The sequence below is a fragment of the Syngnathus typhle genome, linkage group LG20 (genome assembly GCF_033458585.1).
Source record: "Syngnathus typhle isolate RoL2023-S1 ecotype Sweden linkage group LG20, RoL_Styp_1.0, whole genome shotgun sequence".
In the NCBI taxonomy this organism is placed as follows: domain Eukaryota; kingdom Metazoa; phylum Chordata; class Actinopteri; order Syngnathiformes; family Syngnathidae; genus Syngnathus; species Syngnathus typhle.
The window spans coordinates 637,772-660,292 of NC_083757.1; the positions used below are offsets into that span (position 1 = coordinate 637,772).

Sequence of the window (22,521 nt, forward strand, 5' to 3'; positions counted from 1 at the left end):
TCCACTATGCAGTTTGAGCAAAACAAGATCTTGTTTCAGGTTCTCCATTGCATCAGATCTAGTCTCACTTCCATATGTTATTCTCTTTGGAAGTCTTCATTTGCCACTGACAATGACTTGAGATCATATCATTGAATTCAAAATATGACAAATGACGTCTTCCTTGTAAATCAAGTGCAGTATCCTCCGTGATGATTGGCACCCTTTACTTTTTAACACCCGTAAATGATTGAATCGCCAAGTCTAAACCATCAATAAATGTATGGTGACAAGAGGGGGAAACATACTACAGACAGATGAGGATCGCAGTGATGAACTTTAATAACCAAAGAGTGTGATGGCGAAAGCAGGTCACTGTCTTCCAAACAGTCTTCATTGAAAAGTATTATTTCCCGGTCAGCTGGCAGCTTGGTGGTGACAAGTTCCGCACATCGGAATCAGCCATTGAGGAAAGCAGCGTACAGTGTGGTCTTGTCAGCTTACTGCTCTGCTGAGTGACTTAGTACGGGCCATGAAAAAGCAGGGATCGGCGGCTAAAACGTGCAAATGAAGCGACACTTCAAGCTGCAAAGGATGATGATGGCCATAATTCAGATGGCCCGCCTGCCGTGTTGCTCTGTTGCCTTAATGGCGCGACCCTCTGGAGATTGGAGGAGACTGTGGTCGACACCGTCCAGGCTTTTGCGGCACACTGGACACGTATCGTGCTGGAGGAAGGGAAACAATCGGCACAATACATCTCCCTTTTTTTGGCTGCGCTTTCACTTTTTTGAGTGACAGTAAAAAAAACAAAGTAGTATATTATTGGGGGGGGGGTCCCTTGTGCCTTTAAGAGCCAGCGACCCAAAGGCAGTCAACAGCCTTACCAGTTCCAGCCAAGGCACTATACAGTCACCGTGGAAGTAATGGAGGCACGGTAGCTTGCGGACACATTCCCCCGATGAATACTCCTCCCTGCAAATTGTACACTCCAGTCTGCGGTCTTTGAAAGAGCAACACAAAGGAAGGGCTTTTATTGAAGAGAATAGGATTTGGAAATAAGAGTCGATAAAAATGTCAGTCAGGGAAAGCGGCAAGGCCAAGGAAAAGGAAGAGTAAAAAAGTCGATGAGAAAACGAAACATCGATCATTTTTTGGGGTCGGAGTAAATAGCAACGCCGTAATAGGATTCCCACCTGTTTGCTCTTGAGAAATGCAAACCGTCGGCAAGGATGAGATCCTGTTCTTTTCGGCAGGGGGGGGACCCGTGTTCTCCAACTGTCCTAACAACTGAGATGAAAACAGCAAGTCGTGTTCAAAGGTTTGCAATTTAGCTGTATTTGCAATCAATCAGGGCTCCCATCTTGGTGGCTCCCACAAGAACCGTTTGTTTGATGGTCCATCCCATCCGTTCCATTCTTTGCTGTGACCTTTTGTCTAGCGTTCAAACACATCATTACATGTCAATTGAAAAGTGCATTGTAAATCCAAAGAGAGAAGAAAGGTCGCTATGACCTGACCTCCGTAATGACTGTATCCAGGCCTCCCTGACCCCACGCGTAATCTGCCGGGTTAGAGTACAGTTGCAGCATGCTCGATCTGAGAGCCAAACAGAACGTAAAGAGAACATTGGATCACCCTTCTTCAGAGATGAAATCAGAAAAGGATTGAATAGCGGATTACAATGCAGCTGGCGCAGCGCTGGGGTTTCCATTGGTTGTAAACAGGTCGGCCAAGAAGTGTTGCACGATCCTTGAGCGGGCCAAAAGAGGGGGGGGGGGGAATGGTTACAAACACCGAAATATGCAAATCAGTGGGGCGCTATCAATTTCAGACATTTCTTATCAAATGATTGATTGTGATCACCAGACACGCACCCTTCCACTTGAGGTCTTTGCTCAGGTCGGGGTGACCTCTCCTCCCCAGGCTGGGAGAGAAAGTGTAGCTCTCTGACCTCAGCGTTGCCCGGTGTCACCAAAGGAAGACGACTTTGAGCGCTAAGCAACGTCTCGCCGTCCTCCCGCTCCGATGACGGCGGGTGCGACAGCAGAGCCGAGCGCTCCATAAACAACAGCTGCCATAGCTTGGAGAGACGCAAACCGTGAGGCCTTTTCCCACTCGGATTTCAAAATGTTCATTGTCAAAGAATTACTTCGGAGAATAACGAGTTGGAGTCTTGGCTGCTCTCTGCTGCGCTGCTCTCCAAGAGTCTGAAGAAAAAGCAGCTTCAGTAGTGGGCACGTTTTCAACAGGAACCCAATCCCCCAAACTCTCCTATACCTGGAGTCATGTTCCACCTCCTCGATAAAGTCAGACTTGCACCCGGGGCAGACAAAATCCTTGAAAAGAAAAGAACGTACTTGGTTGGCTAGTGGAGAACACAAAAAACATCTTTTGTCCCGGCCGGATGGATCATTGAGGAAGCGATGATGCAGCAATGACGTCATGGCCGTACCGGAAGATTGGGATTGCACCCGATTAAAAGGCGCTGACGTCATCCATCTGCTGTTCACAGCTCCCGAGGGACATCGATCTTTGCAAGGTGTCAGGGGGTTGCTGGATATGCTAATAACCATCATGATAGTCCTCATTCCTCGCATTAACGCAGCAATATCAGCGTTCAAATGCAATTTCGAAAGGAATTACATGGTTGGTTGCAAGAATGTACAAGAAGGGAGCAATTAAACTCGCTCCATGCTGTACTTCCATTGATTGAAATCAACAATTCGTTCATTTGAGCATTGTATTTTGAAAAGCAGCTCTTCTATCTGACCTGCACGTCATGATCTGTAAATAGGAAGTGAGCGAGCGTCTGTTGGGAGATTTAATGCAACGATTGGGTCACTTTTGAAGTCTGCTTGTTTGTGCGTAAAAATTGCATGTTGGCGCCGCATAGAAAAACACCGTGCAGCCCTCCCCCTCACAGACACACACACACTCTCACACACACATGCAAGGCGAGACAACTGGACACCAGAACAGAACAGCCTTCTAAATATGGACACACGCATGTGAAGCACCCAAGTCAGACTTTTATGTTTACGCTTGTGGATGTAAGAAGATAGCGACATGTACGCTTAAATTCAACATCTATCTAGGGAGCGCTCCATTTACGAAACGATTGTGTCATTTTCTTCTCGCCCAGCCAGCCTTAAACGCCAAAGGGCGATGCCGATTCAAGTGTGGCACGACTCTTGGCAACTCCAAATGACTTACCGGGAGAAGGGGTTGCGTTTCACGCTTACAGCAGTGACAGAAGAACCGGTGCTGAATTGTTGCCGCCGCGGCGGCCTCCGTCATGTTGCCGTCCGTAGGAGCGCCCGGCCGAATGTGCGCGTGCGTCCGTGCGTGCGTGCGCTTAGAATAGCAAAGAACCAACGCAACGTGCGACGAGACGAGCCACGTCACGTCATGCACGTGTAGTCAGTCAGTCACTAGGATGGACGCGTAGAACTAGTTGCAAATTAAGTGCTCATTTTCTAAGTGGTACTTGTCATGTGCGACCGACTGGTGACGACGCCAAAGACACTTGTTGCCATGCAGATGTCATTGTTGTATCAAGCAATTGTTGTTACAAAAGAAATGACAATCACGACACAACATATTGGCATACAAGTATTTTTGTTATCATTTCTATTCTTTGGCACTTCTAAATAACAAAGGACAGTGAAAGCAAAAAGTGGGTCAAAAATGTATGCGAAGCATACCTCTTGACCGAACGTATTATTGATCACAAATGTCCTTCAACGACTGCAGTAAACTCAGCCAGGCGGTCTTGCACGTCAGTGTATTTGTATTAGTCACAAGATGGAGCAACAAAACGGTGCGACATCAAACACAATTTCTTACAGTGTGTGAGAGTTTTGGCTACAACATACATAAGCATCATTGTTAGTTTCGCACGAGAAAAAGGGACCATTTGGTCCGTTAGGATGGAGATGTTTCAATGGAAGCCTTTTAGCATGAGCTGAAAAAACAGCATGTCTCACGGGTGATAAAGGATACATTTGGCAGTCTTGGCACTTTCAGACAGCTTACTAACACCACGACGGCATGTCCGAATAAATGTGGACTCGTTTCGGCCTATTTATGACATACGCCATTACAGAAGGCCATAATCTGGTGCACTCGCTTGGGACTCGGGTTCACCAGTCATTGAAATCGAATCACCACAATGGGGAAAATGAACATGAACGAGCCTTTCCTCAACGTCCCTGGGGATCAACGGGGTGCGGCGAAGGCCCCTTGAGCGGCGTTGCTAGCGGCGCCGGCAGCAGCTTGGCGGACGGCCTGATTGGACATGACTCCAGTGGCAAATTCCGCCTGGGCCTTTTGGAAACTGGCATCGGTCTGCCTGTAAAGACCGTGAACCTGAGCGGGGAAAGAGCATACGTGATTGGCCGCACTTTCTTCGCCGTGACCTCTTTGTTGATTGGATGAAAAGTCCAATCGGCCATGGATGCATTTACAGAGCTGAGCATTTTCCAACAATTACCTTCTTCAGCATGACCACTCCAATGGCGGCCTGAGCGGTAAACAGGATGGCGTTCATCATGGTGATGGCACCGACGGCGACGCTTGTCTTGAGAGCAGTCAAGCTCACAATCCATCCACTGAAAGGCACAACGACGACACTTGGCAAGTGCGGCCATGAATACGATAGACTTTTGGGTTTCATCGAAGGACAGCCCCTACTGCTCCGAGTCAGGCAGGTCATTACCTGAAGCCCCATCCAGGGATGCCGATGGTCATGATGACGTAAAGAATGACTTGGGCAAAGAAAACAAAAAAGAAAATAAAGAAGTTGAACGAGCTGTCACTCCTAGAGGGAACACGGAAAAGACGGCTTTCAGAATGACAAAGGAATTATGAAAGAAAGAGACATCCATTTGGGCCAAATACCTGAACGCTTTGTAAGCGGGCCGATACCAGCAGACGAAGGAGCACGGAGTGAAGAGAAGCGCCCAGAGGATGGCAAGACCCAGACCGACGCCGACTGAAGTGTCGATGCAGAACATGGCCAGCGAGGAGATCAGGTTAAAGAGCAGAGTTCCCGTGCCGACTGCATTCAGACGACAGAGAACGGGGCTCGCTTAGTGACTTGTATGGCGAGTGGTCAGTCCTTCCCCTTTTTGATCATGACCAACTCACACAACCAAAAGTAATACATGCTGGTGACGGTCCGCTGGAAGCGCTGGCTGATCTCCACGTTGATGTCCTGGTAGAAGCAGGGGCCGACGGGACAGAACGAAGGCAGGGGAGGCCAGTTATTCTGACGAGCTGAAGCACAGCACAAAGAAGCCACGGTCACTTCCCCGATCCTTGGGACAGAAAAGCTCGAGTGAAATGCGCACTGGCTCCAGGGCCCAAAGTGTGAGACTGCAGCTCCCGCTCTCTCCTCTCCAGCTCCTGGGCTTTCCTCTCCAGCTCCTCCTGCTTCTTCATCAGCTCTGTCGTGGTAGCATTTACGGCAGTCTGACGGACGGACGAAAGACGGATATCGTCAACAGATGCTTTCCGACCAGTCCATCTGTCCATTCTACCTGGGAGTTGCGGCTGTTGTACGAGCCGTAGTTACGGGGCTCGGTGGGCGTCGTCCGGCTAGGCGGAGTCTGTGCAGGCGCAGATGGAGCAGATGGAGAGGTGGCTTCGTACGGAGGCGGAGCCTGAAATACAAACCAAAAAGGTGCTTTGCAATAAAAGTCTCAACGTGGCCATTGGGCTCGAGCGGAACCACGACCCGCCCTCATGAGGATAAAGCGCTTCCGAAAACGGACGGATCGATGGAGATGAAACCAAGCTTTTCCCAAGCAGAATAAATATTGATTGTCACCTTTAATCACTTTGTAATCAAGTGACATACCTCAGGCGTGCCCTCAAATGGGTTGTACAGGTCCAAAGTGGCATAGCCGGTGTTGCTGCTGTGTTGGGTCACTGCTGGGTCCTGACAACAACAACGGAAATCGTCTCAATCGCAACAACACTAACCCAATCTGTGTTATTTTTGGCTGTTTCTTGCTGGCCGAAGCTTGACGTCAAGAAAAGAAACCACATGGCGTCACATGATGAGGGACAACACGCCACTCATATTTGTGCCAAGTTGATTCAATGGAGCTTCTTCCCCCCTCGCCCCGGTCGCCGCATAACACTCACCTGGAAAGGGTTGTGATCGTCCATTGGTTCAGGAAAGCTAGTGTATTTCGACATAATAGCAAAAAAAGACAAAGTGTCAAGTGTCAGCAACGTCACTTAGCTCCTTCGAAAGGGAAAAGGAAGAGAGGCCATGCGGCTGGCTAGCTAGCTAGCTAGCATTTCATTGGCATCGCAGCATTTGGAACTATAGCCAAACACACGCACTCACTGATGCTTTTAGTGGATCTTCTCTTTTTGGCCAGCCCAAAGGATACGTTCGGCTTCCCTACCGGAGAGCAAAACACAAAGCAGGAAGTCACAGTCATGTGATCACTGCGGCGCAAAAAAAAAAAAAAAAGAAAACACACCGGGCAACCGGATGCGTCTCCACCCACCCATTCATTCATCCGTTCATCCAACCATCCATCTATCGATTCATTTTTCAAACATTTTCTGTAAACCCTTCATTTGTGGACATTTTATGCTGATTAAAGACTCAAGCCATGCGTATATTACGATTCGGTTCGCCCTCCCGTCATTCTTGAATTATTTTTCTCCCATCACATTTTAAATAGTAGAAATAATGTCAATAAAGTCTCGACCTACCCGCGGTTGATAAAACAATCCAGAGGAAGAGTGATGATGATTATTATTATTCCAATACGCTTTGCAAGAAACACGATCAATTCAATAACACACCTGTTATTTGCAAATAATCGTTATTCGGCCAGCTTGCCAAAAGCAATAATAAATACAGCCTAATACGATAAATCACCTATTTGAAGCTTTGTTGTTCCTTTTTTTTTTCACCATATACATAACATACGGTAGATGTCACTCTTGTGCCTTTAATCTCGTGAATCTGGAGAATCAGAGAGAGTGAGACGGTCAGGGACAGATAAAGAGACAAACGGATATTAAATGAGCTGAATATTAAATGGGATGCAATCTCAGTTTAGAAATCTGCATCAATGAGGTACTAGGAGGCATTGTTTAACAATAACAACATGAAATGGCGTAACGTTGACTTGTTTCTAATCTTTTCATGACAACAGCTTTTGTGGAAGAAAATCACCATCACAATGGCAAACGTGCAGAATTTTTACTCCAGCTTTTGTCATGGTTTGCACAATTTGCAGGTGTGTGTGTGTGTGTGTCGTAAACTGCAACGTCTTTAATTCAACCAGCGGTTATCGTTGTAATCCATGCCCCCAAGTCACATGGGGGGGGGGGGGTCTCAGTCGTGAGTGAGATTCAGGCACACACTTGAATGCTTTACTTTGCAACATTCTTCATCTTCCAAGGCCTTTCCAAGCAATGTGCAAACAATTTGGAGAGAAGACCCCACCCTTGCATATTTAGGTCAGTCACCAAGGACAACAGATCCAATATAGCGGATTGCACGCTTGGATCATCGTCCAAGTACTCATTTTCCGTGCCAGAAAATATACCCGATAACACATGGCTTTGGCGCTCGGATTTGACAAAACAAGGGGGGGGGGGGAGCCCACAGAATCTATGACTAGTTGACTGCCAACAATGAGCGATGTTTTGAAAACTTAAGCCTCAAGAGGTCAACTTCGATAGCTTGCCATGGCTCACCAAGTTGTGACCAGTGGAGGGTGATACAGCCAACATTCTTTCCGGTATAGCAAAACCAGCGTTTTATCTCGACGCCAACTGAGCTATAGCTCTCGTTCAACCTCACAAATATTCGTCTGGATGAATGGACACACACACAGACACCTTGAAATGGTGTGTCATGTTTCATTTCCTGTATAGCGCCTAATGACATGATGGTGTCCAACGACTTCCGTCCAATTAGCGTTCAAAGCAGCCATTGAGTTTAGGAAGCCTGGAATGGGTGGGACCTGGCTTTGTCCCCTTGGTCTTGCTTATCGCCTTCCTTTCAGTTACGTCTGTCAGTCGACTCCTGCAACTCTCTTTTATGATCCATGATTGTTTCAGATGGCCCTGAAAGAAAAGTCCAGGCATTGAAACCGCAGCATTCCAAAGCTGATGGTGCCCCATTACGTCACTGCCCGGGGAATGGACCGGCACACAGTTGTGTGCGGAAAATGACCCGGATGGTTTCAAATTCTCTTCGGAGGATAACAGCCTTTATTCAAGCGGCGTCATCTAGGCACATTCAATATGTGCCCGGCTGACAATTTTTGGGATGGTTTTTATTGAGCAAACAGCGGAGAACTTTCCATCCACCCGAGAGTGCTGTGATTTTTCCTCACACAATGATTGCGCTTCAGCGAGGCTGTTCAATGAGAGAAGCTGAGGAGTGGAAAATCCACCTCGAGGTCATTGAGTATGGAGCATTCATCGGAGCATCGGGTGCATAAACCGGAAAGAACGTCACCGGGTCGGCACGCTTTTTTAGAAGTCTGGTGGTCCGTTATTCACTGCAGGCGAGGCATGCGTGGTGTTGACTTTTGGATTGTGGAACTGAAGGCCGTGGGGGTTTCCGCCCGCACTTCAAATATTAAACAACAAACATTGACAACGATTTGGAAAAGAAGTGTCATTTTCGATACATCGACAATCACAGTCGTATATCATAACAATGAAGCGGTTGTTAAACGTCTCCATAGCCAATCCAGGAAATAATTCAGAAGCAAATTTCCGATTGATTACATCATTGGATAAAACATAGGAAACATAAAATAGGAAATCATTTCTGCTGGTGGAGCTCACCAAAATTGTGGGCGCAAGGTGAGTAGATATATGAACCACATAAAAGGGACAATATTGCCTGACGATTTCCTTATTCCCTTTCATAAACTCTGGTGCAGACAACATCCCCTGCAGTCATCGTCTAGAAAGAACAAAAAAAAAAAGGGGGTATAACAAAGAAGCTATGCAGCAGCTCCGCGCGGAACAATCAGCACAATCACTAAAATGGCTTACCAGTATCAGCCCTCCGTCATTAGTCAGCTCTCGAGTCCAGGCTGTCTTGGGACCCTCGCCTTTCTGTAAAGTCTGTTCACAGCTGATTTTGCTCTCTGATTCCCATGTAGGAAAACTCTTGATAAAAACACAAAAGTTTTTGGGTGGAACAAGTCAGTCAGAGGCTAGTCCTTTCACCAGCCAGGATTAAATGAAGACCAGATCCCCGGCAATGTCACACATCCACTACAATGATTTCCATATGTCCCCCCCCCCCTCCTATTGGCCATTTCCCACTACGGTAAGAATCTGTGCTCTGAAGAAAAAAAATACCGTGCAGGGGCGTCCATCCACTGTGGTCTCGTTAAACGATTGACCCACGGTGAAAGAGACGTGGGTAGTGCGGATGCTGGTGGATGTTTTGATGGATAGACTCTCTCCTTGCTGGCTGATTTCCACAGCAGGACTTGAGGCTGCCGCCACAGCAATTTTCCTCACAAACATATTCACACCTGTGCACAAAGGAACGTTCGGATCATAAAAGAGAGGGGTGCCGTGCCTGAACATTCAATGACTTACTTTGATGAGCTTCACACATCCAAGTGACCACCAAACTTGATATCTTCTCCCTTCCTTTGCAAAGGACGAATGCTTGCAATTTGTTTACTTTCAGTGCGCCGTCCTGCTCGTTCCATTAAGGGAACTCACATGCCGCATTAGATTTGGGTCGGGGGGGCCCCGGGCCGTGCGGGGAGGGGAGTCTGTCTCATAGCTGCTGACCGGCTGGCTGCAGGGGGCCCATGTCGAGACTCAGTTCCGTTTACGCTGACTCTAATTACATCCGCATGAGGAGTACCCTGCTTCAGATGAATCCGACATTCCACCACATTTTGTTTGCCTTTTGATTTTTAATGGATGCCACTAGTTGGCCCCCTCTTGAGCCCTCGTGCAATTCAAGCGGTCTTGGCCTTTAATTGAGTAAGATGCACTTGAATGTTTCCATGCAGGTGAATGTCAAATTGAGATCAGATGAATTGAACTCCGTTTTCTCATTAAGCAATGCGCGGCAAATCTTGCTTTCTCAAGAAATGTTGTTTATAGAGAACGACTGTAAAACGCTCATTGTCTAAAAACAAGTGATGCAATGATGCCCTCCCTGGTAGATTGGATGGATGGATGGATGGATGGATGGATGGATGGATGGATAGACACCATTAAATAGACTAATACATTTGCATTGAATCAAGTCAAATGTGCAACACGACTTGATCCAGAAAGTTTTTAGCTCCCACTTTGAATTGTCTGTAAAATGTCTACTCACCCAGCGCTTTCAAGAGCTCCTCAAAATATTCCGAAGACTTCATTTTCCATTTTCCAGAAAAGTCCGGGATTTTCTTCTCCATCTTGCCGATCTGTGTAGAAGGTTTGTTTCTTTCTGCACCAACTCTGCGTGTGTGACGCTGTTAGCCAGGTCGGAGATGTCCACTCCTCTTGCTTGCATTTGCGTCTCTTTTCTATTGGCTAATAGCTCGCCTGGACGTGAAGAAGCTCCAGCCAATAAGAAGAGCAAGCGAGACTTTGCAACTTCACCCTGCATCAGCTTGGTGAGACATTTGAATACGAGATGGAAGAAAACATCTGCCAGACGGGGAGCGTTCATTTATGCCAAAGCAAAAGAAAAGTCATGTTGCTTCGGGCAAACGTGCAAATAATAATGGATATTCAAATAATAAGCACAAATAAATATAATAATGAAACAAATAAGAATGAAAGACCTTAAATTACTCTTCAAAGATGATTGCGGAGTTCTGACTGCTTGTACCATTGACACCACCCGACAAAAACCAGCAGAGGGCGCAAACGTGGGATGAAAAGTCACGCGGAACTTTTAACCAGAAACGACTGTTTCTGCACGGCTACCATTTTTGTTGCCATCGACATCGTCATGGCGAGACATCTTCGCTTCATTGCCCGGACAGTGATGGTTCAAGATGGCAACGTTGATGCAGCATACAAACATCTCAACAGGTAAACATTTTCAAACTGTCGGTAAACGTTCCTAACGAGCAAGAATTAGTGGTTTATTTGTTGATCTCGAGCAACCGTACCCCTCTGCTCAATGTCATGGAACTGCGCCTGCGCAAAATAGAACTAGACCCAGCCCGTCGACACGTCAGCTTGTCTGACATATTGAATGTGTCAACGCTCTTGTAAACAAATGAAAGTCGACATATTGAACTTTATGAAGCGCCTTTCTACTAAGTGCACAAAGTTAATGCTATTAATGTAAGCATTAATGGCGTAGATATACAAGTTCCCCAAGTTTATGATAATTGTATATATTTTTTTCCAACTTTGTAAATGCCAATCATTTTGCAACCACAAAAATTGCACTCACGGTCACTTTTTGATTGTATGCTTCTGACAAAGAATTATTCTCTATTTCAGGGTCCTGAACCAGGATGGGATCATTGAGACGGTGAAGCGCAGGCGCTACTACGAGAAGCCCTGCCGAGAGCGTCAGCGGAAGAACTATGAGAAATGTAAACGCATCTACGACACCGAAATGGCCCGGAAAATCGCCTTCGTATCCAGGACAAACCGAACAGATCCCTGGCTTGGTTCATAATGAAATGATGGCTGTCCAATGATTGTAAATAAAGTCTGCAAAGTGGGAAAAGGAAACTCAGCCCAATATTTGTGTCATTAAATAGAGAGATGGAAATAATGGGATATAGACCTTTGTAGTCCCACCCACTTCATCATGGCACTAAATTTTGTGTGAAAAAATCCTGTTCTTGTGAAGACGATCCTGCCGCCATATTGTGTGAATGCTGTTCAATCTGTTGTGTCAGTGAAACATTGGTTGCAGTAAAAGTTTCTTATAAAAACTCACTCTGGTGGTTTCATTTACTGCCTTGGAAAAAAGGTCGAAAATGTTCGAATACTGCTTGAAACCTTTTAGCTTAGCTTTGATCGATTGATATGATCAGATCACGTTAACCAGTCAACTGTAGCCAGGTAACTAGTTAAGTCAAGTCAACATACCTGCAATTCTACTTCAGTACGTACAGTAACGACGTATTTGTACATGGTTCGCACCGCTTGCAAATCAACAGACACAGGTTAGTGCCTCGTGATGGGTGGGTGCTACGTGACAAGTCCACACTCTCAACACGTGCAGCTGCGAGGGGATCAGCCAATCAGCTCTAGGAAGCTTGCTGATTGGTCACGCCTTCCAACCAATGAGATAAGAGCGAAGACTTTCCCAACCAATCGGAGTAGTGTGGTCACGCTGCACGTGTATTCCCTGTCGCTCGAGTTGTACTTGGAGTTATTGCCGAAGACGCGAGCACGATTATTAACAAGACTTTGCAGTGCAGTGCAGTCTGTCATTCCGCTGCGACAATTTGCATCTATTTAGTTGTCATAGAAGCTTTGGCTTTTTCAACAAGCTTTGCCTTGATCCACATTTTCAGTCAACGACCGCTGCTGTTACAAGGTAAGACTTCCGAATAATCGTTTCTGAAAGCAAACTTGACAAACGCATGCAATTGTCATCATTCTTCCATTGTGCAATTTATACGTGTGCCTGTGCCATTTGACATAAATCACGCATTTTAGAATTTAAGATGGATGTCGATTTGTTTGTACATTTTGCGAAACAGATCAATGTGCATATATTGTTGTTGGCAATGCTGTCGGACATTCTTTTTATGAATATGTCTATAATAATGTTATCCCTACTAAAATAGTTTCTAAAAAAAAAAAAAAAAGAAATCAGTTGCGCCGTACCGTGACTCACGGAACGTGACACTGAAAGTTTGCTGCACGTGTATAGAAGCAAGCGTCATATGATTTGAAGATTTAGTTCACGAAATCATCCGTAATTGTTGACTACATGTTGTACTGTACATTTATGTCGCTATAGATACCACCAAAGTCAATTGATTTTAATTAAGATTTAAAAAAAAAAAAGAATAATACATCGATTTATTTCCCTAGCAGTCACATCATTTTGACGACTTGCAGAATTAAATCGTCATATCGTTTTTTTAAAATGTTTAATGTCATGCATGTTCTTATTGTTTTTGTTTCTTCGCTTTTTCTTTTCTTTTTTTGTTGTTGTTGTTGTTGAGGGGGCGGGGCGGGACGGGTTATTTATACCGATTGGCTCTTGCAAAGAAATGTCTTAGCGTTTAGTAATCCTGCCTACTCTGCCACCTGCAGCTGTAGCTGTAGCTTGTTTTGAATTACATAAGCGAAAGATCCTTGACCAGAACTGAATATTTCAATAGTTTAATGTTGCGCTCTAATCCTATCATTGACATTATGACAGATGTGCACGCAGCAAATGAGTAGACGTTTAAAACGTCAATGATGCTCATTCTAAAAATAAAAATAGAGACAACATGCAACCGGTTTTACACTATTTTGTCCGATTTTCTGTGGTGCCTAAACAATGTAATTAATCTTGTTTTTGTCTTTTCTACCTCACCTTTTGTCACTCTGCAGGTATGAATCCATTGAGTGCTTCTTCTCAATGGCCAGCTTGTGACCTGCATCCGTCCACCTTCAACGACATTCTGAATGAAAGCGAGCTAACCGAAGATGAAGCCGAAATTTCTTCAGAAGAGGAGGACTTGGTGACTTGTAAGGTCTTATCGGGCTACGAGGGATGTTTCCGAGTTCGTTTGGATCAGACGTGCCCGGGGTCCAAGAGGGCCCACCGCACTGTACATGTTAGCGGGAGGAAAAAGTACCACCTTTCTCCTGGTGCCCCAGCTGGTGATTCAGCATCACCTTCAGCAGGAGACCGCGCCTTCACTCAGAAAGTAAGTACTCGCTAAATGCACCTTTTGGATGGATTGCTGTTGTCTAATGACCAATATTTTTCTCTATTCTAGTGTATCGATTTACACAACTTCATCTGTCCTCTGATGGAGCTTCTTCACGGCCTTAAAACTGGCAGGTTTAATAAAGGTATGCAGTTGAGCTAGAACAAATGCAGACAGACGCACTACAAACAGGCCTGAATTTCTTGACGCGAACATCTTCCTGAGTCTAGTATAATACTGCTCTCATGTGGCCAAGAAAGGAGCAACACATTTTCCATCAAGGGGACGAACAAAATGAATGAAATCTGTTAATTGACCAAATATAATAATAATAATAATAATAATATTTTTAACATCCAATTGAATGTTGTCGTTGATTCAGATTGTCATTCTCATGACTGATTGAGTTTCCTTGTCTTCTCTCTTTTCCTGTGGCAGGTTTAACCAATTTCCAGCAAAGCGTCGCCATGGATAGACTACAAAGAATTCTGGGGATTCTGCAGAGGCCTGAAATGGGGTAAGCTTCATAAAATTGGGATGATGTTATCAAGCGTAGCTTGTCATTTAATGTGTTTTTCTTCTGACCGATTTTTCTTTGAAGGGAGCGATATCTCCACAACTTGTTGCAGATCGAGGGAATGCTCAAGCTCTGGTTCCCTCAGGTGGCGCTTCATCCCACGGTCACATTAGCCCAAAGCTTCCCCCCCAAACAAATAACTCACTGGTGCCAAAATCAGCTCAGCATGCCAGTTAAGGTGAGGACCAAACTTTATGTTGTGCTATAATTGGCATTTGAACAGCATTTCAGTCATCACTAAATTTCAGTTTCTTAGGATAAAAAAAAAAAACAGTCCAGTGCCGTCTTTATATCAACAACACTGACATTTTTTCCCCTTTTTTTTAATGATTCTAGAAGCGGAAACTCATCTGGTCAGATTCCGACTACACCGGAATAGACCCACCCAAGAAAAAGATGAATTTACCTGGAAGCTTCCCAATTGTGATGCCGCGCACCTTTTCCACCAGTATAACGAGGAAGCGGGACGCTCCTGACCATGAAAGAGTCCGCGCCACTGAAGACAAACTGTCACGTGTACATGTCAAAAACGAAACGGACGAATATGAAATATCTCGCAGCTCCTACAGCAGTTGCCCAGTTACACAGGACAAGTCAGTGTCTTCGAGTGCTGATGCTGATGCTAATGCGTGCAATATCGACACAACAATGTGCCAGTCTGAGTTCAAGTTCACTGCTTCAATACAATGTAATTGACTGCATCTTTTTAAAAGGCGTTTGCCCTTCAAACTACAATCCACCCAAAAGGAACTGTTTGTACATTTTGCAGTCAAAACACAACAAAGTATAATCGCCAAGTATTCGTCTGATTCAACTCTTCGCATACAAAAAGGAATTCTATTCCATCACACTCGATGATAGGATTTAGCCCTCCACGTAGATAAGCACATGACTTGTGCCATGTCTCAAGGTATTTGCATTTTTGGAGTGTTGCTAAAGGGCGCCTAGAAACAAAGTGTCATTAAGGTATTTGAATTCCACAATTTAAATCTGGTTTGAAACGAAGGCTTTACAATTGAATCCTGACAAAATCTGCCTGCAATTGCACACTATATTTGACGATGTACAGTGTATTGAATACAATATGAATGTTGTATTCTATGTTATTTATGTCACGCATTGCAGCACAAAAGCACGGGTTAATGTGAATCCTAGAATTTATTTATTCTCTCGCATCACTCTAATTCCAAAATGGATTAGAAAAGGGCAAAAGAAGATCATTTTCAAGTTGCTGCTGACAAAGTACCCTGAAATGATATTCGATGCATTCCCTTAATCGACGAAAGCTGCTGCGAAAGCGCTTTCAAATGAAAGAATAAGTAACATGCATATGGTAATGAAGAAACTTCAATGCCTTCAATATGTTTTGATAGATATGGAACACTATTTCCAAAAGGATGAATTGCACCTTAAGAAACGACCGCACTAGTAGCGTATTTTAAAATGGTGGCTTAAGAGAATCAGCACTTACTACATTAGCTGTGATTAAAACGAAATACTTTTGAGTTGTTTGTGTGTGCTGGGGTTTAACATTTGTGCTACAAATTTGTCATGTAAATATTTTGCATCACTTTGACACAAGGGATGTCAAGTTCTGCAGGACCCAAAGTTATTTAACATGCTTTTTCACTCTACTTTTTATACCTGACCATTTGTGCAGAACTCCTCCGAGTATTTAATTTTTTTTTTTTATTGCTGCTGTTTTGCAATTCATTACTAACGCTCAAATTGTAATACTTCAAAAGTGAAGCATCTTGACTATATTTGAAATCTTGCTTTGATCAATTTTTCTACTTCCATGTTTGAATTAAAAGCCAATTCACGGTGACTGCTTACATGAGTGTCAGTTGTATGTATGTTGACGTGACTGTATATCACGATACAGTATACATTGGAGGCATATTTTCAAAATACAGAACATCGCATATATACACTTGCCCTAGTTGTTCTACAGTTTGGCAACTACTATACGAATGACTGTTTTGACAAGAATACAACTGTGAACGACGCAATCTTTTTTTTTGTACCGTTATGTGGCAGGAATCCGAAAGTAAACAAGTGCATATCCGCCTGAACCCGGATGTAAACAAGCGGATATCCGCCCGCCCGCCCGAGGTGTCTCATTCGCTTCTTCCGACTAGGAACGCGGAATTTGTCACTTCACAGTCCTACGAAGTTGTGCCTAGCACGAAATCGCCCTTCATTTTTAATTGAATCGATCCTCATGTCTACACGCGTTGCTTTCATTCACGCGTCAATAGCGTGTTATTACTGGACGCACAAAGGGAATTACTAAATATTTACGAGATCGTAACATAGCGATGGCCGCACACAGCGACCGAGTCTGTGCAACGGGAAGCTAGCCGGTGAAGCTAGTGCTAGCCATAGCTAAGTTGAGTGCGTTTTGATGAGGACAACGTCAAACAAGAAGCTCTCGACATGGAAGCTGCAAGAGTGCGCAATTCCGGTGCCTCGTTTGAGGCTGTGCTGGATACGAAGTTACTAAATGTGACGAATACAATGGATTCCATTCAAGGGCTGTCAACGTGGTGTATCGAGTACAAGAAGTACCACAACATGATCGTGCGACAGTGGATCAAGTGTTTGAAGAAATGTAAGTGTTGTTTCCTTTTGACCTCAAGACGTTGATGATCGGTGGGTGACTCAAGTTGATCAGTCTAAATCGTAACGTGTATTTGGAGTAGTGTGCTACGAATTTACCATGCTATTAGCTTAGCCGTTTCCAAAGTAACGCTTGAGTTGCTCGTGAAGCGCCGATTTAAGCACTTGACTATTGCTTCGCTTGTCACTTCTGTATCCGCGGAGAACATGTCCCATAATAGCTGCTATGACACGCCAGTAGCAGTGTCAAAATGTAGCAAAGTATGAATGAGGCCATGTTTGAAAACATACCTGCTGTTCTCGAATGAGCGAAATAGAATGTTGTTATTACTCAGTGCATTAAGAAGGACTATTTTCTCAGTCATTCGTCAGGCATGGTCATGAACATCACATGGAGTTTCCTCCAAGCTTCCGATTTTTTTTTTTCTGAACATGTTCTTTCTTTCTTCCCCAACAGCGAACACAGCACACAAGCTCAACCTGTTTTACCTGGCCAATGATGTCATTCAGAACTGCAAAAGGAAAAATGCTCTGGTCTACCGTACTTCATTTGCCGATGTGCTCCCTGAGGCCTTTGTGCTGATCAAGTAAGTCGATCTGGGCCTGATGAATTCAGCGCAACGCCGCCATTCCAGATGTTGCATCTGACAGCTCAGTGGCCTAGTGGTAGAGTGTCCGCCCTGAGGCTGGAAGGTTGTGGGTTCAAACCCCGGCCGGGTCATACCAAAGACTATAAAAATGGGACCCATTGCCTCCCTGCTTGGCACTCAGCATTAAGGGTTGGAATTGGGGGGTTAGATCACCAACTGATTCCCGAGCGCGGCACCGCTGCTGCTCACTGCTCCCCTCTCCCCCAGGGGATGGATTAAAATCACACGGGGATGGGTTAAATGCAGAGGACAAATTTCACCACACCCAGGTGTGTGTGTGACGATCATTGGGACTTTAATCTTAATCTTAATCTAGTGGAGGGGCACTTATGTGTGGGTCCTGTCAGTACGCTAAGAATTTGGCCTTACTTTTTGTTTGCGGTCGTGCAGACAAGAAGGTGACGCAAAGGTGGTGACATCGGTGCAGAGGATACTGACCATCTGGCAGGAGAGAAGCGTCTATACAGATGCTGCCGTTGCTGAGCTCAGGGGCATCCTCGTCAAAGAGGAGACCCCGCCTGTGACACCCGTGGAGCAAAAAAGTAAGCATCATCTCACCGGTGGGATTTCTTGACTTAAGTAGCTGCGGGAGACTTCCTAATGGTTATTTGAATTCAATTCAAGCTCCAGTTGAGTCCAAGGCAGATATCCAGTCCAAGATTGTTGCAGAATTTGTGGTAAGACTGGAGCTAAATGAAGGCAAACAAGCATGACTTCAAATACTCTTTGTCATTTGACATTGTTTTTGTTTCAAACGTGTTTCTTCAAGCCCCCGTCCTTCATTGAGCAACTGTCGAAATACAAGAGGTCTCTGGAGGATGTGGAGCTTCGAGAAAAGCAATTGGCAGCCATGAGGGTTGACATCTGCAGTTCTGAAACCCTCAAGAAGCTGAAAGGTCCCAAAATGATTCCGCCGCTATCATTTGATCCAGCCCCAGGCCCAACGCTTTGCTTTGACGGACATTGATCCTTTCCTTTCAGATAAGGCAGGAGGAAAGAAGTTCTCCCGGGACTTTGAGGAAGGCAATGCGCAGCTCCAAGAGTTTGTCAAGTTCTTTGACAAACAAAATAAAACGGGACCGCTCCTCCTGGAAGCCCTGAGCAATGCCGATATCTTCTATGAGATGCAGTACAAGGAGGTCAAGATTGTTGCCAACGTAAGTTGAATGCTTGATAACATTCCTGTTTGGCTCTTCCGTTTTCTTCATGGATCCATCCATGGAAATGTCCTCCCTACCTCCCTCCCTCCCAGGCCTACCAGACGTTTGCTAACCGAGTGAACCACCTGAAGCGCAAGCTGGACCACCTCAAAGCGACCTTACCAGACCTGGACGATTCGCCTATTCCCTCACCCTCTGCGGACGCGCCATCTCCAACGGGCTCCGAATCTCCTTTCCACGACCTGGAAGTGGCCAAGCCTCATCCAGACATGGACTCCTCCGCTTTGGAGGACGAAACGGAACCTCCGGCCCCAAGTCCTTTGTCTTCGATTGGCGATTCCCCAAAACGAGTGCCCAATAGTGGCGACGATAACGTTAACCGGGAAGTGGAGGACATGGAGCTGTCTGATGACGAAATAGTCAGCGGAAGCATCATAGGTGAGCACGAAAACATGGATTCTTTTAAAAATGCTTTGTCGTCTTGAGCTGGTCCGTATGCATCTTTGTTTCGGTCAATTTTTTCCCGTCTTCTTCCCTTCCACAGTTGAGGAGCAAGCGAAGAGCTCTGGGCCAAAATTGGAGGTGTCTAATCCCATGAGCAAAAAGACCGAGCCATCAGTAGCGGCAGAGCAGCACGCCTCATCGGATGGCGCATCTGGAAGTCTGGAAAATATTGACCTGGGTAAAATCGGCTCTATCCTCAACAGTTTTAACGCAGCCATGAAAAACACAGGTGAGGAGACCTTTGCTTTGACTTTGAACGATCCACTATTCCATGACATGGGAATTTTTTGAAAAGAGTCTGTCCTTTGTTGTAATGCAGGAGCGCCAGGGGAGAGCCGCTGCTCATCAGCTGAGACGTTAGCTCCCTCCTCCGACGATGCCACCGCCTTGGTGGACATACTGGCGCAGGTGGACATGAGTCCCGCCGAGCTCCTTAACGCTCTGACTAAAGTCCAAGCCCAAAGTGGCCTTGCCGGTGAGCTTATTTTCACTTTGACAACAATGGGCTCGTTTGATGGATTTTGACACTGATTGTGTGCCGCTGCCGCCGTCGTCCGTCCGTCCGTCATCAGGCATCACTTCTCTTCTGAGCAGCCCCGCTGAAAAGGACCCGGAAGAATCCTCCCGCACAGGCGAGCCTTCTCCCTCAGCCTCATTCACATCAGCTTCAGCGGCTCCCAATCAGGGTTCCACTCCCTTCCACTCTGCTACGCCGGCGCCCTCCACGCCGTCAGACGTCCCCGAAATGCCCACCGCTGCCCCGACGCCGGAAGTACCCGGAGAAACGCCCCCGACAGCAGGAACGGCAGACGTTGCTAAAGCAGACAGTTTAGAATCCAAAATTCACAACTTCCTTCATGGCAATCCTGCTTTTAGCAACTTTGACCTTAGTTTCGCCCTTCACCTCCCCAATAGGGCGGATAACTCCAGCCCGGTAAGAGGAAGCGACACGCAGGGCGGAACACCGGTGCGTGACGAAGGCGGAGGCACCCCCACCCAAGATGAGGTGATGGACGTGACCATGGGGCTCCCGAGGTCTTTAGGCGCAAACCCAGACAGCGGGATGCCGGCTCCGTTCGCTTTCCGGGAAAATACTCCTCAGAACCCAGAGAGCGCCACCCTACGAGGCCACTTGCGGCCGGGTGCGGCCCAGAACGGCCAACTGTACCAAACGTACCCGTACGCTGAGAACAATGCGTCCGATCCCGCCACAGGCGGCGGCGCGCAGGCCTTTCGGGGGATGGCCGATAGGGCTTGGTACGATGAGGGGGGCTTGCAGCAGCAGCCCGCCGCGGGCTACAATGTTTCCGTGCCCGCTTGTAACCAAACATTTGAGTACCAAGCACAAGCAGTGACCGAATCGAAAGGCTTTCAACAAGCCTCCGATTTCTTCAAAAACCTCCTTCCTCCTGTCCCCAAGTTACCTCCCCCTCCCACCCTCCAAGCAGTTTTGGCGACTCCAGCCGAACAGCAGGCGGCGCCCCCCCACGCGGACGTGACCCAAGCGGAACCGAGTCGAGGTTTCCCCGGCATGGTGGTCCACGATCACGGACACAAGTCAGCCTTTCGTTCAGATGAATCGTTGTACGACGAGCAGGGCTCAACTCCGGACCACATGCGTTACCCACAAGAGCACGAGGATTACAGCCCTTACGAGCGCCCCGAGGCCCCTTTCTACCCACGGGGGGGCAGCCCTCAGCATACCCTCCTCCGAGGCAGGGGGGGGCGCTTTGCCTCTTCCTCGCTGGATTCTTTTAACAACCCGAGACGGAGCCCCCCTCATCCTCACTTTGCGCCCAGGCGGCCGCCGCCGCCGCCGTCCCATTTCCCGATGCGTCCCCCCGGCATGCGACTTCTCCATCGGGTCCCTCGGCCCGGTCAACCCCCGTTTCCCAGGGGTCCCCCACGTCCACCGTTTGCTAATTTTCCGGGGCCTGATCCGAGACTAAGGGGCAAGCGACCCGTTCCCAGGGGAGGGCTATATCCCGGTCCCATGTTTGCTCCCAAAAGAGCCTTCCCGCCCCCACGCTACTGACTGGACTAAGCTTCCTTACCCGCAGTGGGAGGTCAAATGTGAAAAGGCCGAAGGGCAAAATCACTCAGACGCTAAATTAGTGCCGATGAAGCAAAACCACTGTCCAGACCTGAAATAACAAAGACTGAGAAAGAACGAGAACTACAGACTCCAAAAGGCAGAAGCACCCGGAAGAGTGGTGAAGACAGAAGATTACCGAAAATAAAAGGTGGATATCTACTTTTTCTTTTCACACTTTTGAAGTTTTCTTTTTCCCCGTAATTATGTATAAATCAGTCATCCATCAGTGTTTGATTTCGGTTCAGTGTGTGTGCACGCGCTGGTAGCCAGCGAACGTATCTTTAGCCAGGAGAGTGTCAAAAGTGCGTGTTCAGTGCTTCATCTTTGCATCTGCCATTTGTTTTCAAGTTGATTTCATTCACACCATCCATCTTAAAGCACCCGTTGGAGAGTTCCCTTTTTTTTTCGACAGGTTGTGTTCCTCCTACAATTCACGTTAGCTATTTCACCGTTGACGTTTATAGTCGTGAAGCGATGGTCTCTCCGTTATCCTTTTGCCGCGTTGAGAGGCGACCCCTTTTGACTTAAAAGGAGACGAGGAGCGAGGGAATTTTTTTTCCCCCCACCCTACGCTGAAGCGCTGACGTTTCGGAAGGGGACGGAAGATGCTTCACTTTCACTTTATTTGTACGGTTGAATAAACGTTTGATTTTGAAATACGGTGTTGTTTCTGCTTAAACGCCAATCTTGGTTCTCATGTGACATGATGTCACGTTTTCAACTTTGAAAGAAAGAAGGAGCCAAAAATAGGCTCCTTCAATTTGCCATATCTTGCAATCAATGGTAGCATGAGCATCCTGCTTCTGCTTGCTACTAATAAACAGTGGGACAAAATAGAAATTCAAGATGCCTTTTAGCTTGAAAGAATGAATGTTTCAGTGTTATGGAAACTAAATACTTAGTTCAGCTACTAGCTTAAAAACAACGCACAAAACATTTAGACTGAAGTCAAACCATCGACACATTTCCCTCCTTCAGCCAGTCTTTGATGACCAAGAAAACCAAGTTGGCCTCCTATTTCATCAAATCAATAAAAGCTGATCATTTGTCTAATTTTCATCTTCAT

At 46.2% G+C, this 22,521-nt stretch overlaps 6 protein-coding genes across 9 annotated transcripts; 3 read left to right on the plus strand and 3 right to left on the minus strand.

Moving 5' to 3' along the window:
- Positions 1-297: 297 nt before the first annotated feature.
- On the minus strand, positions 298-3,354 carry rnf115b (ring finger protein 115b). The gene is made up of 9 exons (XM_061267476.1): positions 3,196-3,354; positions 2,260-2,318; positions 2,132-2,189; positions 1,857-2,062; positions 1,663-1,731; positions 1,500-1,578; positions 1,176-1,269; positions 867-982; positions 298-707 (listed from the first exon to the last, which is right to left on the minus strand). Exons 1-9 carry the CDS (start codon positions 3,277-3,279, stop codon positions 591-593), a joined length of 882 nt encoding a protein of 293 aa, XP_061123460.1. The 5' UTR covers positions 3,280-3,354; the 3' UTR covers positions 298-590.
- Positions 3,355-3,583: 229 nt separating this feature from the next.
- scamp3 (secretory carrier membrane protein 3) lies at positions 3,584-6,464 on the minus strand. 2 transcript variants are annotated; one of them, XM_061267474.1, is made up of 10 exons: positions 6,341-6,464; positions 6,133-6,169; positions 5,843-5,923; positions 5,523-5,645; positions 5,334-5,454; positions 5,131-5,259; positions 4,882-5,041; positions 4,700-4,801; positions 4,475-4,592; positions 3,584-4,350 (listed from the first exon to the last, which is right to left on the minus strand). In XM_061267474.1, the coding sequence occupies exons 2-10, from the start codon at positions 6,154-6,156 to the stop codon at positions 4,201-4,203; spliced, it is 1,008 nt and encodes a 335-aa protein (XP_061123458.1). In that variant the 5' UTR covers positions 6,157-6,169; positions 6,341-6,464; the 3' UTR covers positions 3,584-4,200. The 2 variants fall into 2 exon arrangements, with proteins under 2 accessions (XP_061123458.1, XP_061123457.1); XM_061267473.1 differs by having other exon boundaries at positions 6,133-6,453.
- Positions 6,465-7,198: 734 nt separating this feature from the next.
- On the minus strand, positions 7,199-10,554 carry crabp2b (cellular retinoic acid binding protein 2, b). 3 transcript variants are annotated; one of them, XR_009710744.1, is made up of 5 exons: positions 10,331-10,554; positions 9,343-9,521; positions 9,031-9,147; positions 8,818-8,938; positions 7,199-8,085 (listed from the first exon to the last, which is right to left on the minus strand). XR_009710744.1 is itself a non-coding variant. In XM_061267477.1 (4 exons), exons 1-4 carry the CDS (start codon positions 10,410-10,412, stop codon positions 8,888-8,890), a joined length of 429 nt encoding a protein of 142 aa, XP_061123461.1. In that variant the 5' UTR covers positions 10,413-10,552; the 3' UTR covers positions 8,630-8,887. The 3 variants fall into 3 exon arrangements, 1 of the variants encoding a protein (XP_061123461.1); XR_009710743.1 differs by lacking the exon at positions 7,199-8,085 and adding an exon at positions 8,277-8,596; XM_061267477.1 differs by lacking the exon at positions 7,199-8,085 and having other exon boundaries at positions 8,630-8,938; positions 10,331-10,552.
- Positions 10,555-10,882: 328 nt separating this feature from the next.
- mrps21 (mitochondrial ribosomal protein S21) lies at positions 10,883-11,904 on the plus strand. Its single transcript, XM_061267478.1, has 2 exons — positions 10,883-11,037; positions 11,458-11,904. Exons 1-2 carry the CDS (start codon positions 10,955-10,957, stop codon positions 11,636-11,638), a joined length of 264 nt encoding a protein of 87 aa, XP_061123462.1. The 5' UTR covers positions 10,883-10,954; the 3' UTR covers positions 11,639-11,904.
- A 414-nt stretch (positions 11,905-12,318) lies between these two features.
- Positions 12,319-16,252, plus strand: ciarta (circadian associated repressor of transcription a). The gene is made up of 6 exons (XM_061267475.1): positions 12,319-12,511; positions 13,525-13,844; positions 13,917-13,992; positions 14,286-14,364; positions 14,449-14,602; positions 14,761-16,252. The coding sequence occupies exons 2-6, from the start codon at positions 13,527-13,529 to the stop codon at positions 15,118-15,120; spliced, it is 987 nt and encodes a 328-aa protein (XP_061123459.1). The 5' UTR covers positions 12,319-12,511; positions 13,525-13,526; the 3' UTR covers positions 15,121-16,252.
- Positions 16,253-16,549: 297 nt separating this feature from the next.
- On the plus strand, positions 16,550-22,112 carry rprd2a (regulation of nuclear pre-mRNA domain containing 2a). Its single transcript, XM_061267468.1, has 10 exons — positions 16,550-17,038; positions 17,504-17,633; positions 18,087-18,238; positions 18,321-18,373; positions 18,466-18,592; positions 18,678-18,853; positions 18,949-19,294; positions 19,401-19,589; positions 19,680-19,835; positions 19,933-22,112. The coding sequence occupies exons 1-10, from the start codon at positions 16,864-16,866 to the stop codon at positions 21,393-21,395; spliced, it is 2,967 nt and encodes a 988-aa protein (XP_061123452.1). The 5' UTR covers positions 16,550-16,863; the 3' UTR covers positions 21,396-22,112.
- The last annotated feature ends 409 nt before the right edge of the window (positions 22,113-22,521 follow it).